The sequence below is a fragment of the Podarcis erhardii genome (genome assembly GCF_964252035.2).
Source record: "Podarcis erhardii genome assembly, chromosome: 6".
Classification (NCBI taxonomy): domain Eukaryota; kingdom Metazoa; phylum Chordata; class Lepidosauria; order Squamata; family Lacertidae; genus Podarcis; species Podarcis erhardii.
In genome coordinates this window covers 39,696,923-39,717,121 of record NC_138510.1, presented here as the reverse complement: position 1 = coordinate 39,717,121, position 20,199 = coordinate 39,696,923, and the positions used below count along the sequence as shown (strand labels likewise).

Sequence of the window (20,199 nt, the reverse complement as noted above, 5' to 3'; positions counted from 1 at the left end):
GCTGACTGAGAGAGCATCACTCAATCAGCTCTAGATGTGATAACACTATCAAGTAATGGAATAATTAATAAGGCTGGAATAATTAAAGAGAGACAGGTAGGAATCAATTCCAAGCCTCTGTCCTGAAAATAAATGGCTATATACTGAGCGACATTGAGGTCAAATTATTCCACACTTTCCTAATGCAAATCTTGTGCTTTCTTTGAAGTGATAGGGTTTTATCATTGTCAAGAACAAAATAGTGAATCTGGTGAAGCAGGGCCCTCTGCTGGATGGAGTAGAAATAAGTGTGTCCTTTATTGTACCTTTAGTCCTGAAAGCCTCTGAAGTCTATTTTCATTACTTCAAACATTGAAAATCATTCCTGATTCAGCTACTTCTCCATATTGGTTGTTGAGCAAATGGTCACTACAGCTTCAGATGAACTAGGCTACTATCAGCTTAGGTTTCTGCCAGTGTGGCCATCAACCAGAATATGGGTTGTGGCTATGCGAGTACTGACAGGCCAGCAGACCACAAATTGAAATTGTATTTCTTTTTGGTAGCTTTGGTGCTGATCTGATAGGGAGGCTGGCAGGTTTTTATGTGACTGCTCTTTAAGCAAATCTGATCATTCTGTGCTAGAGAAATAGTTTTAAACACAGTAAATTCTGCACAAGACACCAAGGACGTAATTTGTATTGTTGTCCGAAGGAAGCAGATGGTGCTACAACTATAAAGCTGCATAAAATATTAGAAAAAAAAGAGCTGAACAGGGAAAGAATCAGCAACTCTACTTAAATACTTCCAGTAAGAATAAGTACCTAGTTAGAAATGGAACTGAGCACAATGAAATCTACTTTCTTTTTCAAGAGTAACCAAATAAGAATTTTCAAGAGAACTATTTCTTTTGTTTGTTTCAAGCTTGAAAGGCTTTTAGACAATGAACGGACTTTAATCTGAGTCTCTGAATTTGCCTTCCCTTGGCTGAGACCTGCTCCACTGCACTATGAATTTGAACAAGGCAATTCAATACAGTTTAGATTTGCCCAGAAATGCCCAGCTACATCCAACAGAGCATATTCTGCCTTGGTTTTATCTTTTGATTATCTCCAACTCATACCAGAGGTGGTTTGCAGCTTCCCTGGTGGCTATTTGCTGTGATACAAAGTCCTTTCCATTTCCTTTTTTCCCTCATTTCACTCCTCTTGCTCACATATATTACCTGCTTCTCCTAGAGTGGGGGAGGGGGGCAGGCCTCAGGCCAGGGGCCTCTGGGCCTTTCTATCTGGTCTTCAGAACTGTCCCCAGACCACACCCCTCACTGGCCCTGCTTCACACCTGAATTTTTAAAGGATTTTAAAAATAAATATATATTAACCCATCTTGCCATATATCTGGGTTTTCCCAGACATTTTTCTGATTTGCTGAAAATCCACCTGGACACCATTTTTCAGCCGAATTCCCAGATGTGTCCAGGAAAACCCAGACATATGGCAGCCCTAGTAAGAGATTATGATTTTAAATTAAGGAGGAAGGGGACTGCTTTGTGGAAGACTCTGCTATATAGACCTCTTCTGTGGCACCATGTAAGCTTCTGCAAGGCACCGTTGGGGCTGTGCTGGCATAGCTTTTGTTGGGTCATTGGAACTCTTTTGTTGGGTCATTGGCTGGGCTAGAGCATCGGTGACTCAAATCAGGACTGAGCTTACACATATGCATGATGGATTATAGGAATGAACAGGACTCAGGGAGGGTAGCAAAGCAGCATGAAATGGCTGAGTCAGGAGCAGAGCTACACTGTTAAACCTACATGGATGTTTCAGGCATCTCAAATCAATGGTCGGTATCCAGCTAAATAGATCTGCTGGCAGAAGGATTTCTCCTTGTGAAAAATGTATGCCTAAGGCCCCACGAAATGCAACAAAACATGCTAGTTCACAAGTAAAAAAATGGCTCCGTCTACTTTTAGAGCAATATGGAGAATCAGAAACTGTGTTTGCCTTCAGAAAGCAAGCTGGACATGCTCTAGACAGTTCTGTGATAGGCTCAGGAGGCCTCCAACTGAATGAGACAAACCCTGCTCTGACCACAAGGGCTTACACATTCCTGTATCTCTGCAATTTTTGTCACACTCATAAACTTTGACCCCTCTCACCAGTTGCTCTTCCATGTGTGCCTCACGTCAGTGTCGTGGATGCCGTGCTTATCCGCTTGCTCATCCAAGAAATCAAACATATATTTGATGGCCAGTGGGAGAGCGCTGCCTCGGTGCACAGTGCTGAACAAGGTCTCGAACAAGTCATCCACAAACTTTTGCAGCGTACCCTGATGGGAGCAGAGACCAGAGTGTGAGGGTATTTGGCCACAAATCATCAGCAGAGGCAGTTGCAGGACAGTATTATGATAGGCAGGGCTGAGCTGAACCAGCCTCAGTAATTTCACAGACTCATTTACAGACTGTAAAGCTGCACTTGTTATTATTAACTGATAGTTATTTAAAATATATGTGTCACTCAGGCTTCATTGTTACAAACAATCCCAGAATGTGGCAAATAAAAATATTAAAAGACAGCACGAAAAATTATATATATTATCCAGACTGGTGTTTAATTGCAGGTGTATTCTACAGCATGTTATTGATACAATAATGGTGCATTATATGTGGTTTGGCATTATAGGTGCTTCCCCATTGCTGTCTGCAACAAAAGCAGGATAAAAGCAAACCAGAATATATGCAATATAAAAAGTTACAGGTTTTCAGCATGAAGTTACAGGATAGACACTGATTGGAAATGAAGCAGTGTGATCATTCCAAAACTTTTGCAAAAAGTATTGGAAGTGAGATCACGTGCGATTGCCCCGATAGCATGAAGAACGCAAATCATTGTCAGGGTGCAGTATAAAGGATGTCTGGAAAACCCCACAACCTCAACAACCACTAAAATAGTAAATCATCACAAGCGTCAGTTTTAATACCTAGCAAATGCTTGAGCAAACAAGTGTATCTTCAGGGAAAGAATAATAATATTAACTCACTTGTGTCTTACGATTCCTTCATGCACTGATGAAAAAGAGATACAGGATCAAAACTATGGTGCTGGACCAGCCAGTCAAGTATTAATAAAATATGGGACCCTGGGGTGACATTTAAGGTGCAAGAAGCTTTAAGGTGCAAGATGGTTGCTTTTTCACCTGTTCATCAGTAACCCAAAAGCATAATGAGAACAATGGTCTCATTTTCACAAAGCTCTACAGGTGGCCAGTTAATATGCTGCTTCCCAAACAGATTTTGATGTTTCTTTGTTAACATTATTGGTTAATATACCACAGTTTTGCATGGACGGTGCTTTGGGGGCTTTGCAACAGAAATTGATATTACCTTTGTAGCAAGCAGCCTTGTCAGGTAGATCTCTGACACCATCTTACTGCCCCGATCACCTTCCTTCTGGTCACCGTGGTCATGGTTCTTGACTAAGTGCCAGACTTTCACCCCACTCTCTAGGTCTGGGGTAATCATGGGAGCCCTGGAACGGAGACTGTCTGGGCTGCCTGTGTACCGAAATGTGGAATCTGGGCAGGAGGAAAAAGAAGCTGGTGATGCACAAAAGGAAAACAGGCTTGGTTATATCTCTGTCTTACTTCGTCCATAATTTCTAACAGTGAAGGCAAATTTAGTGGCTTATTTAAAGAGCAGTGAAAATGTGAACACACTATCAAGCCACAGTCTTTCACAAACAGTCTGCCATTCTATTGCAAAATGCGCCAGATATTTTCTGTACTTTATGATGGATATGGGCACCATTATGTGCAACCACACTTGACCTTGGATAAAAGAACTGATTAGGTGAAACACGGTGGCCATCCAGTTAGAACTGAAAACAAAACCTTCTAAACCTAAGTAATCTTGGCTACTATAGCTACAACACACAGTAGACGCTTAAGGTAAGATGACAAATTGTGCAGTATCTGCCCATGCCATGTGAGGAGTCTACTATTATTCACCAGGGGATTGGAACAGGGTTTTGTTTTGTTTTGGCAGTAGATGAAAGCTAGACTAGCCACTGTCCATCTGTTTGATATTTCTTATGCCTTGTTTTTAAGCAAATCCTTGTTTTGCTATGACCAGCTCAGGCTAGTTTCTTAATTTGCTGTTCTTCCCTTCTGGGTGACAGTAGGATTAAAGGGATCCCCATAAATTAGGAGGCGAGTGAGTGAATCATTACAAAATTTTCTGAAGCTTCACTCTTGATTAATGCTCAGATAAATATGAATATTCCTGTGGATGTAATTAAGGGGTGAGAGCACTGAATCATTCTATTTTTAGATCTAGCTTTGCACCAATACATAATGCAAATGCAGAGAGAGTAAATAGGGCTTCATTTGCATGCCATCTGCGCAATCAGAGATATCAATATCAATATTAGCAACAACTGTGGAGACTTAGTGTGCAAATGCTTTAATGGCAACTTCTGACTCTGAATAGTTCGATATTGATTTTGCTTGAATACAGCTTGAGTTCTATCCTCCAAATCAGGGGTCCTTGCCCAGAAGAACTCTCAAAAGGGCTTTATACTGTGGTCTAAACCACTGAGCCTCTTGGGCTTGCCGATTGGAAGGTCGGCGGTTCAATCTCCACAATGGAGTGAGCTCCTGTTGCTCTGTCCCAGCTCCTGCCAACCTGGCAGTTCGAAAGCACGCCAGTGCAAGTAGATAAATAGGTACCACTGTGGCAGGAAGGTAAACGGCATTTCCGTGCGCTCTGGTTTCCATCGCAGTGTTCTGTTGCGCCAGAAGTGGTTTAGTCATGCTGGCCACATGACCCGGAAAGCTGTCTGTGGACAAATGCCGGCTCCCTCAGCCTGAAAGCGAGATGAGCACCGCAACCCCATAGTTGGACTTAACCATCCAGGGGTCCTTTACCTACCTTTTACATTTACACACCATAAATTTAAAGCATATTCAAAGCATTCCCCCCTCAAAGAACTCTGGGCACTGTTAAGGGTTTCTGGGAATTGTAACTCTGTGGAGGGTAAACTACAGGGCCCAGAATTCTTTGAGGGAAATAATGTGCCTTACAGGTATAGTGTGGATGCAGACCCAGTTAATTGCAAGCAGAGATAAGTTGTTGCAGATAGTTGTAATGGTGCTGTCTCTATAAAGTATTCCCTTCATAGTTTTCATTTGGTGTTTTGAAATAAATATTTTGAAATTTTGGTGAATAGAGGTGGACAGTACTTATACCTTTTCCTCACAAACCAGCCAGCAGAATGAAAGAGCTGAAAATCCATTTCACCTGTAACTTCAGCAAAACATCTTAGCCTTTTTGTTACAGGAAAATGTACAGCAATTATTTCATTCAACACAAACTTTTGCCAGAAACAGATGGCAAAAATAAATAAGTCCAAATTCTCAAATTTGTTATTTAATTTTAATCCCAGTTTGATTCTTTGATAAAACAATTGTGCCCTCCACAATCAGGACTTGATTCCCTCCCAACATTCCTTTTATAATTACCATACAGAAATTAGGAGAATAAATGATACCAAGTAACAAAACAATATAATAAAGCCCAAATTATAATTATCTTGCAAGAAAAAGATAACCAATAACAAATTATAATTTCTTCAACTTTTCTAAAAATGGATAGGCATGCAGCTCATTTTACTGCAAAATGTAGTTCTTTGGTATCTTGCAAACAAAACAGCAGCATATCTGGGTTAATGACTGAGTGCACACTTGAGAGCAAACTATAATCAATACAGCTCTTTGAGGATACACAAGTTTCCACTTTAGGGCTGAGTCAAAATTACCCACTGATTTCTTCCCCAAACCAAAACATGAGAATAATAGACACAGCCATTTCCCAAACAGCTGCGTCTAGTCACAAATTACATTTTAGGTGTACAGTACCACCCTGGTGCCTTCTAGATGTTTTTGACCACATCTCCCAGCAGCCCAACCCATGGCCATGGCAAATGGCCAGGGATGATGCTCAGAACATCCAGAGGACAGCAGGGTCAGGAATGCTGAATTGCACAAGTTTTGGTGCACACATCAAAAGGATAACATCTGAATAGGTCCTTTGCCGGTCTAATTTCTTACCAAATTGGTTAATTTTGTGATAATTTCAGTGGGGACATCTGAGAACCCTGGATATTTCAAATTAGCACCCATTCCAACAAATTTCAAATAGAGAATTGAAGAAACAGCAGCTCTGTAGGAGTAACTGCTTTAAGAGAATGCTTCTAGTTCTGGTATACACACAGATAGTCCCATTTCATAGGCACAGCAACTCATAATTCAGGGCTCTCCCACACTTCCATTGTCCCATGCCTAGAAAGCACAGGTCCCAGCAGTTTTGCATTTGCCCTGCAGCTTTCCCCTGCAAAACACGCTATTTACAGCTGAATCAGAACAAACAGCAATCCATAGAAAATCCGACTGACATTTGGTCTGATTTAGCAGTAAACTCTGGTTTTCCTGGGAGACAGTGGCAAGGCAAACAGAGGTGTGGACAAGCCCTCAAAGACAGAAAGGGGCAGTCCTGGTATGTGGTGTGATCTATGTGTGCATCAAAGCTACTGTACAGCTTTGGACTGCACCCAGGGATTGCCCAGGGATTTTTTGTATACAAAAAATAAAAAGATAGCATGTCCCATGCCTCAGAGCCAGAGGTAAGAACTCTAATAAGCTTGCTGGCACAATTAGCTGATTAGACCACTAATCTGGAAATTCAAGGAAAGTTTACATCACATCACTTTGCTTCTTACCATATCTGCTAATTGAGGTCCGTGATATGCTGGCAGAGGCGGGAATGTTGTAGGATGAGGTCTGCTTGGGAACGAGGGCCACTACAGAGCGATCAGACACCTGTTGGGAGAAAGGAGCACAAAAGATAAGAAAGCAATGGAAAATTGTAAAGAAAGCTGTTCACAGAGTCCAGCTAGCTAAGAACACTGAAAGTTTGGCAGAAACATAAGGAACGGCACATGGTGCCAGAGGACCAATGAGAAAACAAAGGATATATTTCCCTTGTTGGTTTGTTCTATCCCTGAAGAAAATGACTGAGAATGGAGCTGGGGAAACATATTGAGGGCATTCTTGGTCATTTGATTTAGGATTACATTTACTCCAATAAAAATTGAGATTCCCAAGAATTGTAGCAACCCAATTAAAGCAATAACGCACTGGGAATAAAACAGCTATAATAATGTTATGGACCATAAAACATTCATATTAAACCATTTTTTATTTTAACCATTTTTATGAACTTTAAAAGTTTGATTTACAGCAGAACAAGTCATAAAATCATCTTTCAAGATCTTAAATTGTCAGTCCCACAAATGCACCAAAAAGGAGGGGTGAATTAAATTTGGGGAAGTCAAACCATAAACGAACATTAACACTAACGAGATTTTGTTATAGCAGGTTTTAGTGGTAGCATTTAATTTTACCCTCCCTATAAATCTGAGAGTCATACAGTTTTTAACTTATCTTCATTAACAGACCTTTACATCTCTGAGATTTGTATTAACAGCCTCCTAGTGTGGAACAGTTGTGGGAATTTAAATGGCAAGCTATTCAAACTGGGAATGCTCTCTTGACTTGTGCCTGACTTATATGAGTTTGGATGGGCCTATACCCTTTCAAATCACCCCACTGCTGGTGTTAAATCATTAAAAACCTGTTCATTTTGAAGGTGCTCAACCGGGCTTGCCAATAGCACATGTGAAAAGGATCTAGGGGGTCTTAGTAGACCACAAGCTTAATATGAGTCAACAGTGTGATCAAGCAGCAAAAAAAGCTAATGCTATTCTAGGTTGCATCAACAGAAGTATGGTCTCCAGATCAAAGGAAGTAATAGTACCACTCTATCCTGCTTTGGTCAGACCCCACCTGGAGTGGTGTGTCCAGTTTGGGGCACCACAATTTAAGATGGATATTGACAAGCTGGAATGTGTGTAGGGGAGGGCAACCAAGATGGTTTGAAAACCAAGGCTTATCAGCGGTCAGCAAACTTTATCAGCAGGGTGCTGTCCACTGTCCCTCAGACATTGTAGGGGGCTGGACTATATTTTGAAAAAAAAGAATGAACGAATTCCTATGCCCTACAAATAATCCAGAGATGCATTTTAAACAAAAGGACACATTCTACTCATGTAAAAACACCAGGCAGGCCCCACAAATAACCCAGAGATGCATTTTAAATAAAAGGACACATTCTAATGTAAAAGCATGCCGATTCCCGGACCGTCCGTGGGCTGGATTTAGAAGGCAATTGGGCCTTAGTTTGCTTACCCATGCTTATGAGGAACAGCTGAGGGAGTTGGGCATGTGTAGCCTGGTAAAGAGGAGACTGAGTGGAGCTATGATAGCCATCTTCAAATATCTAAAGGGCTATCAAATGGAATATGAAGCAACTTTGTTTTCTTCCCCTCAGGAGGGTATGACCTGAACCAATGGTTTAAGTTATAAGAAAGAGATTCTGACTAAACATCAGAAAGAACTTTCTGACAATGAGAGCTGTTCGACAGTGAACAGACTTCCTCGGGAGGTGGTGGACTCTCCTTCATTGGAAGTTTTAAAGCAGAGGTTGGATGGCCATCTGTCATGGATGCTTTAGTTGAGACTCCTGGATTGCTGGGGGTTGAACTAGATGACCCTTGGGGCCCCTTTCAACTCTACAATTCAGCCAATAGAGTGCTGAAGTGCAGACATGATGTCAATGATATAGCTTTGTTTAAACAGTAAGACTAGGCAGATTCACATTTTGAAATGCTGCATATTGGTCTTGACACCAGCCTTGCTCTTACCTACAAGAGTCTCAGTCCTATTATATTTATTTTTAGATGCAATTATAATCATTCTGTTTTATGAATCTTTTATAATTTTGTGCATTTTTTTTTAATCTATTTACATTTTTATTGTGTTATTCCTTTGTAAACTGCCCTGAGGTGGTAGAAAAATACTTATAATAAAGAAATAAACCAGACTCAAGGATGTCACAGCCCTCTTTTAATTATTATTTCTGTATCTAGAATACAGCATGTAAGGGTGCCTTACATTATTTTAGCTTATTTGTCTCAACAACAAGTAAATATTTTGATCTGAATTTAACAACCCTCGGTCTAAACCCCACACCTTGCTTCATTCACAGGGATGTTGTGAGAATTCCTAAGATTGTGAGTTTAGGCTGTAATCCTATACATACTACCTGCGAGAAAGCTCCACTGAACTCAACAGAGCTTACTTTTGAGTAGGCACACATAGGATTGTGTAGTCAAAGCACTACATCAGTGATAAGCATTAGAGTTCCCAGCAAAAGGCAAACGATTACTAATGTATGGAGGCCCATGAAGCCCTTCATTACAGAAGTTATTATAAATGTTATTTTTTCCTTCTATTAATAATAGGGCCTAGCATGATATGCAGCAAGAATAATGTATTTATATTTGGCAAGCACAACACTTTGTGCCTCTGTTATTTCTCCTCCTCCACATCCTTTCACCCAATTTATAAGTCTCTAGAAGGAACGATCAACAATCATATTATTTTCTTATGATGTTATTAGCTGCCACTTCAGTTTAATTCCAGCAGCTGAAATACAAAAGGCAGTTCACACACAAAAGAAATCACTCCCAGACTTCTGGGTTTGCAGAGTTTCTTCAGAGCTGTAGTTAACCAAAAGAAAAAGAAAAAATCCAGATACAACACACATGCGCACACGTACTCCCACTTCAAACAGGGTTTGACAAATACTTCAAATTCTTAGTCACCAGTGTCAAAGTACTAAATTCCTGGGTAACCAAACACCTAGTGGTTTTGCAGCTCTGCATCCATCCTAGGCTTCGGTGGAAGGCTTGTTCTTGTCAGCTAAAGTAATATCTGATGCCCATGCTCCAGCCCACTTCACACATATCCATCCAAACATAAAATCTGGTGAAGAAGGAGAAACTGATGGATGTCTTTCAGTTTTCATCCGTATCTTTGTAGAACCTGTATACTTAATTCAGTGCAATGACATCAGTGGCAGCTGGTGCACATATTTTACAACAGAGTGTTGCGATTTCCACCTGAGCCATGTAACATCAGAATGCTATGACAAGAATGGGTAAAACGATGTATCCCAAACCTAACCTAAAGCGGTTCCTAACAGTACCTCTTTAACAGATGATATCTGATTCATATTGCCATGTGAATTGACTCATGCATGGGCCCTACTTGCCAGTTCTATACATGTACCTTATGTAGCAAAGGCTCTAGGATAACTTGGTTGGTAGAGCGTGAGCCTCTTAATCTCAGGAACGTGGGTTTGAGACCTATGTTGGGTGAAAGTTTTCTGCATTGTAGGGGGTTGGACTAGATTATCCTTGTAGCCCCCTCCAACTCTACAATTATATGATTCTTCCAAGCTCATTAGCTCATTTAGTTTCAAAACTGTCCAAACAATGCATGCAAAAGGCACTAGTTATTCAGTGGAGAAGTTTCTTCCTAGTCCTTTTTAAAAACCTACTAGGTTAAGAAACAATAAAAATAACTGGGGAATACATGTTCCATTCACGTGCATGAAATGATGAGAGTGAGCTACTGGATAAGGCATCTGGGTTTTGTTTTCTGTTTTGCTTATTCTTTCCTATCCTTAATATTTAATTGGAAATAGTCTCTAATCTCTCTTTCCTTAGTGCTTTCAGCTTTCCATTGACTTGGTTTGCCGCCTTGGAATTAACCTTACACATGCAATTATACATTGTTCAATGTTAAATTGAGGGCAAGCCATTTTTCTTGTAATAGGATGTATTTGTGAAAGCTATATTTCCCCCTTTCAATCTTCTTGAATCTTTCAATCTGTTTTCAGAGCACTTACATTTTCAGTTTTATTTATTGCAATTGGTAATAAATGGTGTACATTTCAAGGGACTGCTAATCTGAAGTTAACGACATGCTGCAATATGCTGGCCCTTGGAAACCGTAAATGGAGATTTTGTAGCTTTCCACTGACCTGAACTGTACAGTTCTACAGTGCCTCAACTGTATTTGATTTGTGTTTCAGCTGCATCTCTATTTGGAGAGCTGCTGCACCAGAGGAGTCCCGTACAGCTGTGTGAGTCACTTATACAACACATGCAAATATCTAGGGTGCAACTGTGTGGACAGTTATGTTCTTCAACACCTTTGGAGGTTCTGTGGCTGCATTAAAAATCCACAAAAGCAAAGATAACCTATGTTGCCCTCTGGTTAAACTCCCATCCACCCATCAAAAAGTTGTTAAGCTTTCAATCTGATATTGTATTTCAGTATCACTATCACGACCTGCACCTAGCATTTGCATATGTGAAAGGAATGACCTGTGAGCTAAACTTTAATTCTACAGAAGGACTATAGCTAGGAGCCTGGCTTATCACCTCCTGTGGGAACCAGCCTAGGCCATATGAAGAGCTTAGATAGCCTGATTGTCCTGATAATGGGGATGCTGCAGCCATTCTTCCTGGGCTTGTTCTGTAGGAGGCAGACCATATCTAGGGAGCACAGTATTAAGCAGGGTAGCCATGCCTACTTCCAAGAGAAAAAGGGAGCAACTAGGACAGACATTCCTCTTAAGCGTCTGTAAACAGTAAGCTATGGGCAAGATTTTAAACTCTCGCTCTCATATTTGAGGCCACAGGGTTTACTGTAAATGCACCGTTATGTTTTTCAAGGTTAGGCTCAGAGATGCTGGGTGGTGGCCCAAAGCCTCACAGTAGCCTAGTATATTGCTATAGCAGGAAGAAAAGGGAAGACTACAAAATACAGTGGTACCTCAGGTTACATACACTTCAGGTTACATACACTTCAGGTTACAGACTCCGCTAACCCAGAAATAGTACCTCGGGTTAAGAACTTTGCTTCAGGATGAGAACAGAAATTGTGCTCCAGCGGTTAGGCCCCATTCGCTAAAGTGGTGTTTCAGGTTAAGAACGGACCTCCGAAACGAGTTAAGTACTTAACCCGAGTGTCAGGGAACTGCCATCAGAGCTCAGGGGGGTGGAGAGGCTCTCGGATGCTGGGAGACCCTCAGATGCTGAGGAAGGAACCAGCAGGGGGAGAGGGAGAGTTTCCGCTGAAGAAGGAGGGGAGGAGGAGACAGAATCAGAGGTTAGGCTCAGAGACGCTTCAAGCGAGACCAGTGGTGAGAGCTCAGGACCTCCCCTTGGAACGCCCACTCTGCGCAGAAAGCTGTCACGCAGGGAATCAAGGAGGAGACTTTCTGTCAAGGAACTTTTATGTTGGAAGAAATTCAGGAAACGCCCACTGACGGATTCTGCCAGTGATTAAGGCAGCCACGCACTTATGGCTGTGCGGTTAGGGAGAGTTTAAAAACTGACTACAAAACTGGGAGCGTTTTAGCGCTTACACACAAGCAACCCCTTATCCCATTACACTGAGGTACCACTGTATATGTATGAATGCTTGTTTTCAGATTATATCTTGTCATTTCACCTATGCTCAGGATGAGAACAAACAATAAATCCCAACAGAAGGAAATACCAATTTAACTATTAAAATCAACACATATAACCTCCCCCCCCCCATAAAACAACAAGGTAAATCAGGCTTTTAAAAGCACCTCCAAAATGCATGCTGAAAAGAAGTTTTGGCCAGGTGCCTAAAAGTAAGAACAGATCTAGAGTGTCTAAGTTCCCCTGGGGAGGAAATTCTATAATACAGGTGCTACAATTGAGAAGGGTCTGCTATATGTCTCTTTTGATTAGGAAAGAGCTCAGAGCAAAACCCTCATCTTAAGAGCTTAATGTTGTATGTTTTTGGATGCCTGATCCAGCAAAGTTGCTCTTATGTTCATGTGTGTTATCAAGGTTGTGGGTTTTTAAGGTTAAAAGTAACTATTCTAATTGTATTCCGATTGGGAGCCACCACAGACTTCCAGTAGACATGTAATGTGCTCTCACTGTCTCCCAGTCACCAGCAAGGTAGACTGAAGTTTCTGAATAGTTTTCAAAGGCTGACCCACATAGAGTGTGCTATGCACTCTAATGTGGAGGTTACCAAGCTATGCATCATGGCGATCTTTTCCTAGTGGCCACAGCTGGCAAATCAACTTAAAATGATAAAAGGCACTTCTGGTCACAGCTGTCACCTGAGATTCCAGAAGCAATACTTGGTCCAGCAGCACCCTCAGACTGTGCACCTGGTCCTTCAAAAGAATAGCATCAATTTGCTACAAATGTGTGTCACTTTTAAATGGTATGGGGCACTCAGTTATTGCAGGAAAATGAATTGTCCTCAGTTCAGGACTGAATAATAAACTGTGGACACCTGATGACTGCCCTGTTTAGAACACACCTGCATTCATTGCATTGTCCGGTCCTGAAGCTTCTGTAATTTTGATAACTAAAAGGAACATTATTACTGAAAGTGAAAAGAAAATTTGTTAGGAATGAACTCAGAATTGTGACTAGCATTTGTAGAGTGTCACTTTGATAAGACTTCTGTCGCAGAAAGGCCAGCTGCTCTATGCAGCTTAAGCAATCTCTAGTTGGGTTGCTAAATGATCTGGTATACGCTAAAAAAGGATTGTGCACATTTGGCAGCAAATTATTGCTTTTTCATACTCATGAAATAGAAACAGCTATTACTGTCAGTTGGGGCAATGGGCTGATTAATGTAAAGGACAAACCAGGAGCACAGCAAAATGCTAGCATCCCTGAAATGCATGCCTTAGGCAACTGCTACTGAATACATGCATACGACAGCACACATGCCCCCACAACAGAGGTTGATTTAGCACAGCGAAAGAACAAAAGAACAGGGCATTTAAACCCTTACATGACCCTGGCAGAGCGGGTGATAGCCCCAGCTATTTATTAATGCTGAGACTTTCCACATTACCAAAGGGATTTGGATACTAGTTGATTCCCAATCATTTTAAATGGAGGCTGGGCCGGGATTTTCAAAGTGAAGGGAATTTGTGCTTTTTAGTTATTTAGCTGCTTGTGAAAATCCCCACTTCTCCATTCCCTTTAATAACAGCTGAGGTGGCTTTGCAGAAATCTTAGCCTGCATTTGTACTATATTATACCAGTCTGCAAACCTACGACCAGAAGACTGCATTTTGATCTGTAGGCAAAATGTTGGTTTTAGACAGGGCAGAAAGCAGCTCAAGCCCTGCTTAGCTATGAAGCTCCATGGGTGGCTGTGGGCAAGTCATGATCTCTCAGTTTTACCTGCTCTGCAGAGCAGCCATGAGGATAAAACAGGAGAGAGCTGTAAAGCACTCTGCACCTTGAAAAATGCTGCTGACATAACTCCTTCCAACAGTATGAATTTAATTCATGAAAAAGCTTCAAACGAGGAAGGGTTTGTCTGTATGAAGAATCCTGGAAGTAGCCCAGCACACCTGCATCTGACTTATATAATGTCATGGATACAACTGCTTCTCATGTTTTTATTTTCACAAATTACATGTGGGAATACACTCCTATGCTTTTGTGTGTGTGTGTGTGTGTGTGTGTGTGTGTGTGGGTGTGGGTGTGGGTGTGGGTGTAGACCCTGTACCACTGGCAAGAACTCTTCGACCACACTTCCACAGTAGCACAAACAGGCAAGAGTATTTTCTGTGCAATTTGCCACAATTGCCATCATGCTGTTGGCTCATGATGATGCACCTGCACTGTCACAGGAGTTGCCGTGCCCTTCTGCTCCAGCCAAAATGGAACGTGACAAAACAGAAGCACAGGGCATTACAGATGCATTACAGTCCAAGGTGTCTTTCTTGGTAATCCCACAGTAGCCTATGAGGTATATTAATTCCTCACATACTGCACTGCAGTCAAGGATACTGGCCTGGGTTAACAATCTGTATTATAACTGGAACAAGGGGCACCACCCTGTTTAAAGGCCTTTCTAAGTTACTAGTTTGTTGCAGAAAAACATGCACTCTGCAATTGTTTTAGGGGATCCAAACATCTTCTCTCTTGCCAGCCTCCCTAAATGTTATTGCAAGGAAATAACATTTTCGTGACAATAACTGCCATTGTTTTATCCCCGTGGTTGTCCCCCACAGCCCCCTGCAAGCACCTCTATGGTGAGTGATACATGACTGTAGCTGTGTGATTGCTATATGGGCACCAACTGGAAAGTTTTTATGAACACCTCAACAGCTACCTTATGAAGACTGGACATAGTACGACTGATGCTAAGTCATATGGACCTGCCCACTTCTCAAGATCTACAGGGAGAGTCCCCCCCCCCAATCTGCTCTTTATTTTACTGAGAACCGTGGCAGTCCTGGGCCAGTTAAGTGCTGCTGGCTTTAAAGCTTGGTTTTGTGAGCAGATAGGTTGTCAAGAGGGCCTCCTTCAAGCCTATAACAATAACAATGAAAGCAATTGAAGAAGGCTAGATTTCTAAAGTGAAATGTTTTAAAAGTGTTTTCTTCTTTATACAGCATATAGAGAAGGGGTTACAGTGCACAGGGGGAATCCTTTGAAAGGCTTCAAGAAGCAATATTTATTCTGAGCTGAAAGTTCAAGAGAATCAGACAGGCTGAAATAGGTTAATCAGCAATCTTACATCCAAGGACTGTAGGGTTGGAGGGAATCAGAAGGATTGTAATGGGTGCGTAGACTGCATTCCCCTCAATCAGATAATATTTTCTTCCCAAGCAAAACTCTGGTTTGTCTAACTACTGAAGCTTCACTTTTCATCGTTGTCCAGAATTCCTTAACACTTCCCCCTTCATCCTTCTCAACTCTGCACTCTCCCCCTTTTACCTAGTGCTTTCTCCTTCTATGGAGCAACCTCTCTTCTTTAGTTGCTTTTCCATTCTGGAATCCTGAGATCTTCCGATTAACATATATGGTATGAATCTCTATGATAGACCACTGATAGTACAGCTGCTCCAACTCTCTACTACTCTTGAATCTCAGTTGAGGGCAGGGAGGGAAGCAGGTTTTTCATTTTAAGCCCATTTTTTCTCTTGGAAGGCTGGAGGAGCTAATAATTAGCATAGTAGGGGGAACTGCGTGCACAGATATGTGTGTGTGTGTTCAGTTTAAAACAGAGCCACAATATGTATAATATGGTCACAAGATATATTTTGTCAGTGCCTTATCAGGTGTAGTGACTCTTGGTTTGTTTCTGGCCCAGTTCAGAGTGTTGTCCTTTATATCTAAATAATTTGGGGCCAGGTCACTTAAAAGATTAGCTTTTCCATCTGTGTATATCTACTGAGAATTTAAGATCCTCTTCAAAGGTCCTGCTCAAATGACGCAAGATGAGCGGCTACTATGGACAGGACATTCTTGGTAGTGGCAACCTGACTGTAGAATAACCTCCTTAGAATGGCTTGCTTGACAATTTCTTTATGGTCTTTTTAGCAACAGATGTAATTTCTTTAATTGCCCAAGTCTTTAAAATAATTTGTGATTTTAAAATTTGGGCTCAGTGACTGATATATAATTGGTCTTATTTCTTTCTCTGTGGGTTAAAGTTTTTATGATGCTATTTATTTGTTCTGCTCGTTCATTTTTATTAATCAGTATGACTCTTTTATTTCTTATAAGCTGCCCAAGAACGTATGCCATTGGGTGGTCTATATAAATACAGTAACTAATAAGGACAGTACATGGGGTTGGATATATTTTATCCAGATATTGGTTTGGCCTCAGAAACAGAACTTTATCAGGACCCTTCAGAGAATTTTCACTCCATAAACATCTGGATATTTTAAACAAAACCTAATCGGAAACTGCATAAAGCCAGAGGACAGCCACCTGTTAGCAAGCTCCTTTCCTTTCCCACAGGAAAATGTAAAGCAGCTGCAACATGATCAGTCAGCCCCTTCTTCCAATCCTTCCCTCACCTGTCAAATATTCCTAACCACTGGCTCGCTGGTGGTGAGGTAACCCTATCTCAGCAAGGGTTAAATCTGCTCTCAGTCTAGTGCACTCTCTATTTCACCCTAATCAGCACCTGCAATTGAAAATTCATTGAATTCCTCTGCCATGCAATCCTTGTCTGGACAATGTCATTTGCACACATTACAAGGCTGAATCCTTTGGGGAAATGGGGTTATCAAGCAGTGAATTGCAAGGGTTGCAGAGGTTGCCAGAAGCTGCATCTAGGAGACTGGCTCGTTTATTTGCTGACTGAAGATAAATAAATGGTTTATGCATGTGACACCAACAGTATATGTGGCCCCCAAAATCCCTATAGTAGACACAAACCCTCCTGCTGAAACAGCAGGCAAGAATATGTTACCATTCCTAAAATAGGCAACTTAGGTTGCAATGCAAACTACACTTACAAAGGAATGTTTAATTTAACAAAGTTGGGGTTACCTCTGAATAAACATGCTTAAGACTGCACAGGATTCACCTGGGTGCTTTCTGACCATCAGAAAGAGACAGTAATTTATTCACTTGGCTCATACTGAAATCCATGCAAACCCATATCACGCAAAGGATTCAACATGCATTTAGCTTCCTGGACATACAGATTTAGAAAAACAATTTTTTAAGTTTGCTAAATATAGTAAAGTGGTATACACTTGTCATGCCTTTTCGATTAACCAGTGTAGCGTTTGCAAGCACATAGCTTAACTGATACACACAAATGAATGATACATATTTACAGTAAAAGAAGGGTGTTGGGAACCTAATTTCTGGGGGGGAAATCCACATGCCTGCTATGTGTCCACTTGTCTTGTTTCTAAGAGGCTAGTGGAGCACAGAGCATTATGAGGGATACAATCTAATAAAATTGAGAACTAGTAAAAGGAAGAGATCCAAGGGAAAGCAACGTTGCAGTTCAGGGGTGTACCTTGGTGACTAAAATGGAAATGCTTTGCAATTTAAGGGGTGTTTGTGTGATTATTATGGATTGAGACTGTAGTGCTGACCCTACCCCCCACATCAGATAGCTTTCTCTCTCTGTCTCCAAAGTCAACGTACTAAGCATGCACATCTGCAACAGGGAATGTTTATGTGCATAGACAACAGTGTGCATAGGGTTCAATGTGAACCTTGTACGATTAGGGCTCTACTTCTGAAGAAATCTATATATAAAGGAGGTATGCATGTAAAGGAGTTACATACGCTTCAGGTTACAGACTCAACTAACCCAGAAATAGTGCTTCAGGAAGAACTTTGCTTCAGGATGAGAACAGAAATCGTGCAGCGGCAGCGGGAGGCCCCATTAGCTAAAGTGGTGCTTCAGGTTAAGAACAGTTTCAGGTTAAGAACGGACCTCCAGAACGAATTAAGTAAGTAACCAGAGGTACCACTCTATAGGTTTTCCTCCTGCAGATGTCCAGTCAAGTCAGTGTAGACAACAGCTCAGTTGGTAGAGCATTATACTCTTAATCTCAAGGTCGTGGGCTCAAGCCCCACATTGGGCAAAAGGATTTCCTTGTGGTCCCTTCCAACTGTACAATTCTATGAATCTATTAAATCAAGGATGGATGGGTGGAGTTAGGCAGAACAAGCAAGTGATGCAGCTTCACTCCCTGGTAATTACAGGAGGACCCCTTCATACAGCTAACATGTGGAGGGGCTTTATGTTGAGGATATACACGCAGTCAAACAGCATTTCTGATATTCAGTTTCAAGTAGTATTATGAATTATCGGGCTGAACAACACAGTTTTACCTTTTCTCTCTTTTATTTCTATGCTTGTGGGCATGTGGACATAACCACAGGTTAAGAGCTGAATTGTTCTGATGGTACCCTCCCTCCTGACAACCCAATGGAGATGATGGCATTTGTGATATGGACAGGAGCAGATTACTGTACCCACCACCAGGCTTACTGCAAAGGAAAGCTACCACATGGCTGTGTAATGGACTACATTTAAGACAAACTGAAAAGGACTTCTGAAAGAGCAAGTGCTGAGGAAATCTGTTCTGTTTTAGGATATGCAGTAATACCTCCGCGAACATCCGCCTAGTCTAGCGTCCATTCCGGCAAACATCCATGGCAAACCTGGAAGTACCGGTTTGGGTTACTTCTGGGTTTGCAGCTCGCGCATGCACAGAAGCATTAAATTGCGCATGCACAGAAGCGCAAACCGCTCCGCACATGCATGCAGATGCGGCGCTTTGCCCTGCGTCCTTTTTGGCTAGTGGCCGGGGCTCCAGAACAGATCACGGCCGCAAAACAAGGTACGACTGTACTGCACACAGAAAAATCAAACAATTCATAGAATTCATGGCCACAGGGGATTAACAATATCCTTTGAAATGATCTGAAAGTTGTAGACCTCATAAAAACCACACGACCTTCCTACCTTAAATGCCAAGCATCTGGCTGAGCAAGAGTCAGTCTCCCACCCTTTTTGATGAATAATTAGAAAAGTTACTAAGTAGGAGGTTTCATTGTAAAGGAATGGAAGTGTCAATTGAAACAAATGACAAAACAGACAGGATTACTAGGACAGCACATCTGCCCTTAGGAATGCTGTTCCACCACCTAGGGCTAATACAGTTCCATTCCAATACACACATTTCTTGTGTATCACTCCAGACTCAGATTAGCGGATGGACTTGGTGATCTGCAATGCAACATAATTAACCAGTTTCTGGCTTATGCAGCCTTTGCAAGTTTCATCAACACTGAATTTGCATGGCATGACAAATTATTTCCTCAATTATTTGCTCAAAAGTCACAGATTGGCTCTGTGGCAGAGCAGGGAACTGAGCCCAGATCTTCACAGTATGGAGACAGTGACATATGAAATGGACCAGTCTCCCTAAATTGAGCTGTAGCAGAGCTTTGTATGTGTGAATTGGTGGAAAACCAATTGCCCATGCAGCCTGATATCTCAGGACATTTGTTCTGACTATCGCTCTATCCAGCTGCATGATCTGCAGCCCGTGGCAGATTTCACCCCCACACTCCTCTGTCACATTCCAGCCCTCTGCTTCTGACAGGGCAGCTACTACACTGGCCTCGGTATCCTTAGCGCTGGGAGCTCAGCTCCTCTGCATATGCTGTCTGTCTTGTGAACATGGCTGGCATTTTTAATTTAGTCAATTTTCAGCTCTGCTTGTTCCTGTGAGATGTGTGTCAGGGCTGTTTTCCCTTTTAATACGTGAACACATTGAGCCGTTCTGATTTATCATAAGAATGTGACTCTCTCTGCCTGTCTTGTTAGAGGAGATACAGAGGAATTAAATTTCTCTGGTTTTTGTTTTTTGTTTTTGCTTTGTCTTCCACTCAGCTG

At 41.6% G+C, this 20,199-nt stretch overlaps 1 protein-coding gene across 2 annotated transcripts in view; it reads right to left on the bottom strand.

Annotated features, from left to right (window-relative positions):
* PLXNA2 (plexin A2) overlaps nt 1-20,199 on the bottom strand; it is a 418,876-nt gene that overhangs the window by 13,674 nt on the left and 385,003 nt on the right. Inside the window, exons 27-29 of one of the 2 annotated variants that reach the window (XM_081864876.1) lie at nt 6,753-6,852; nt 3,362-3,573; nt 2,138-2,307 (exon numbers count right to left, since the gene is read on the bottom strand). In XM_081864876.1, coding sequence (XP_081721002.1) covers nt 2,138-2,307; nt 3,362-3,573; nt 6,753-6,852 — 482 coding nt within the window. The remainder of the gene's footprint in view (nt 1-2,137; nt 2,308-3,361; nt 3,574-6,752; nt 6,853-20,199) is intronic. The other variant, XM_081864877.1, reaches the window with a different exon arrangement.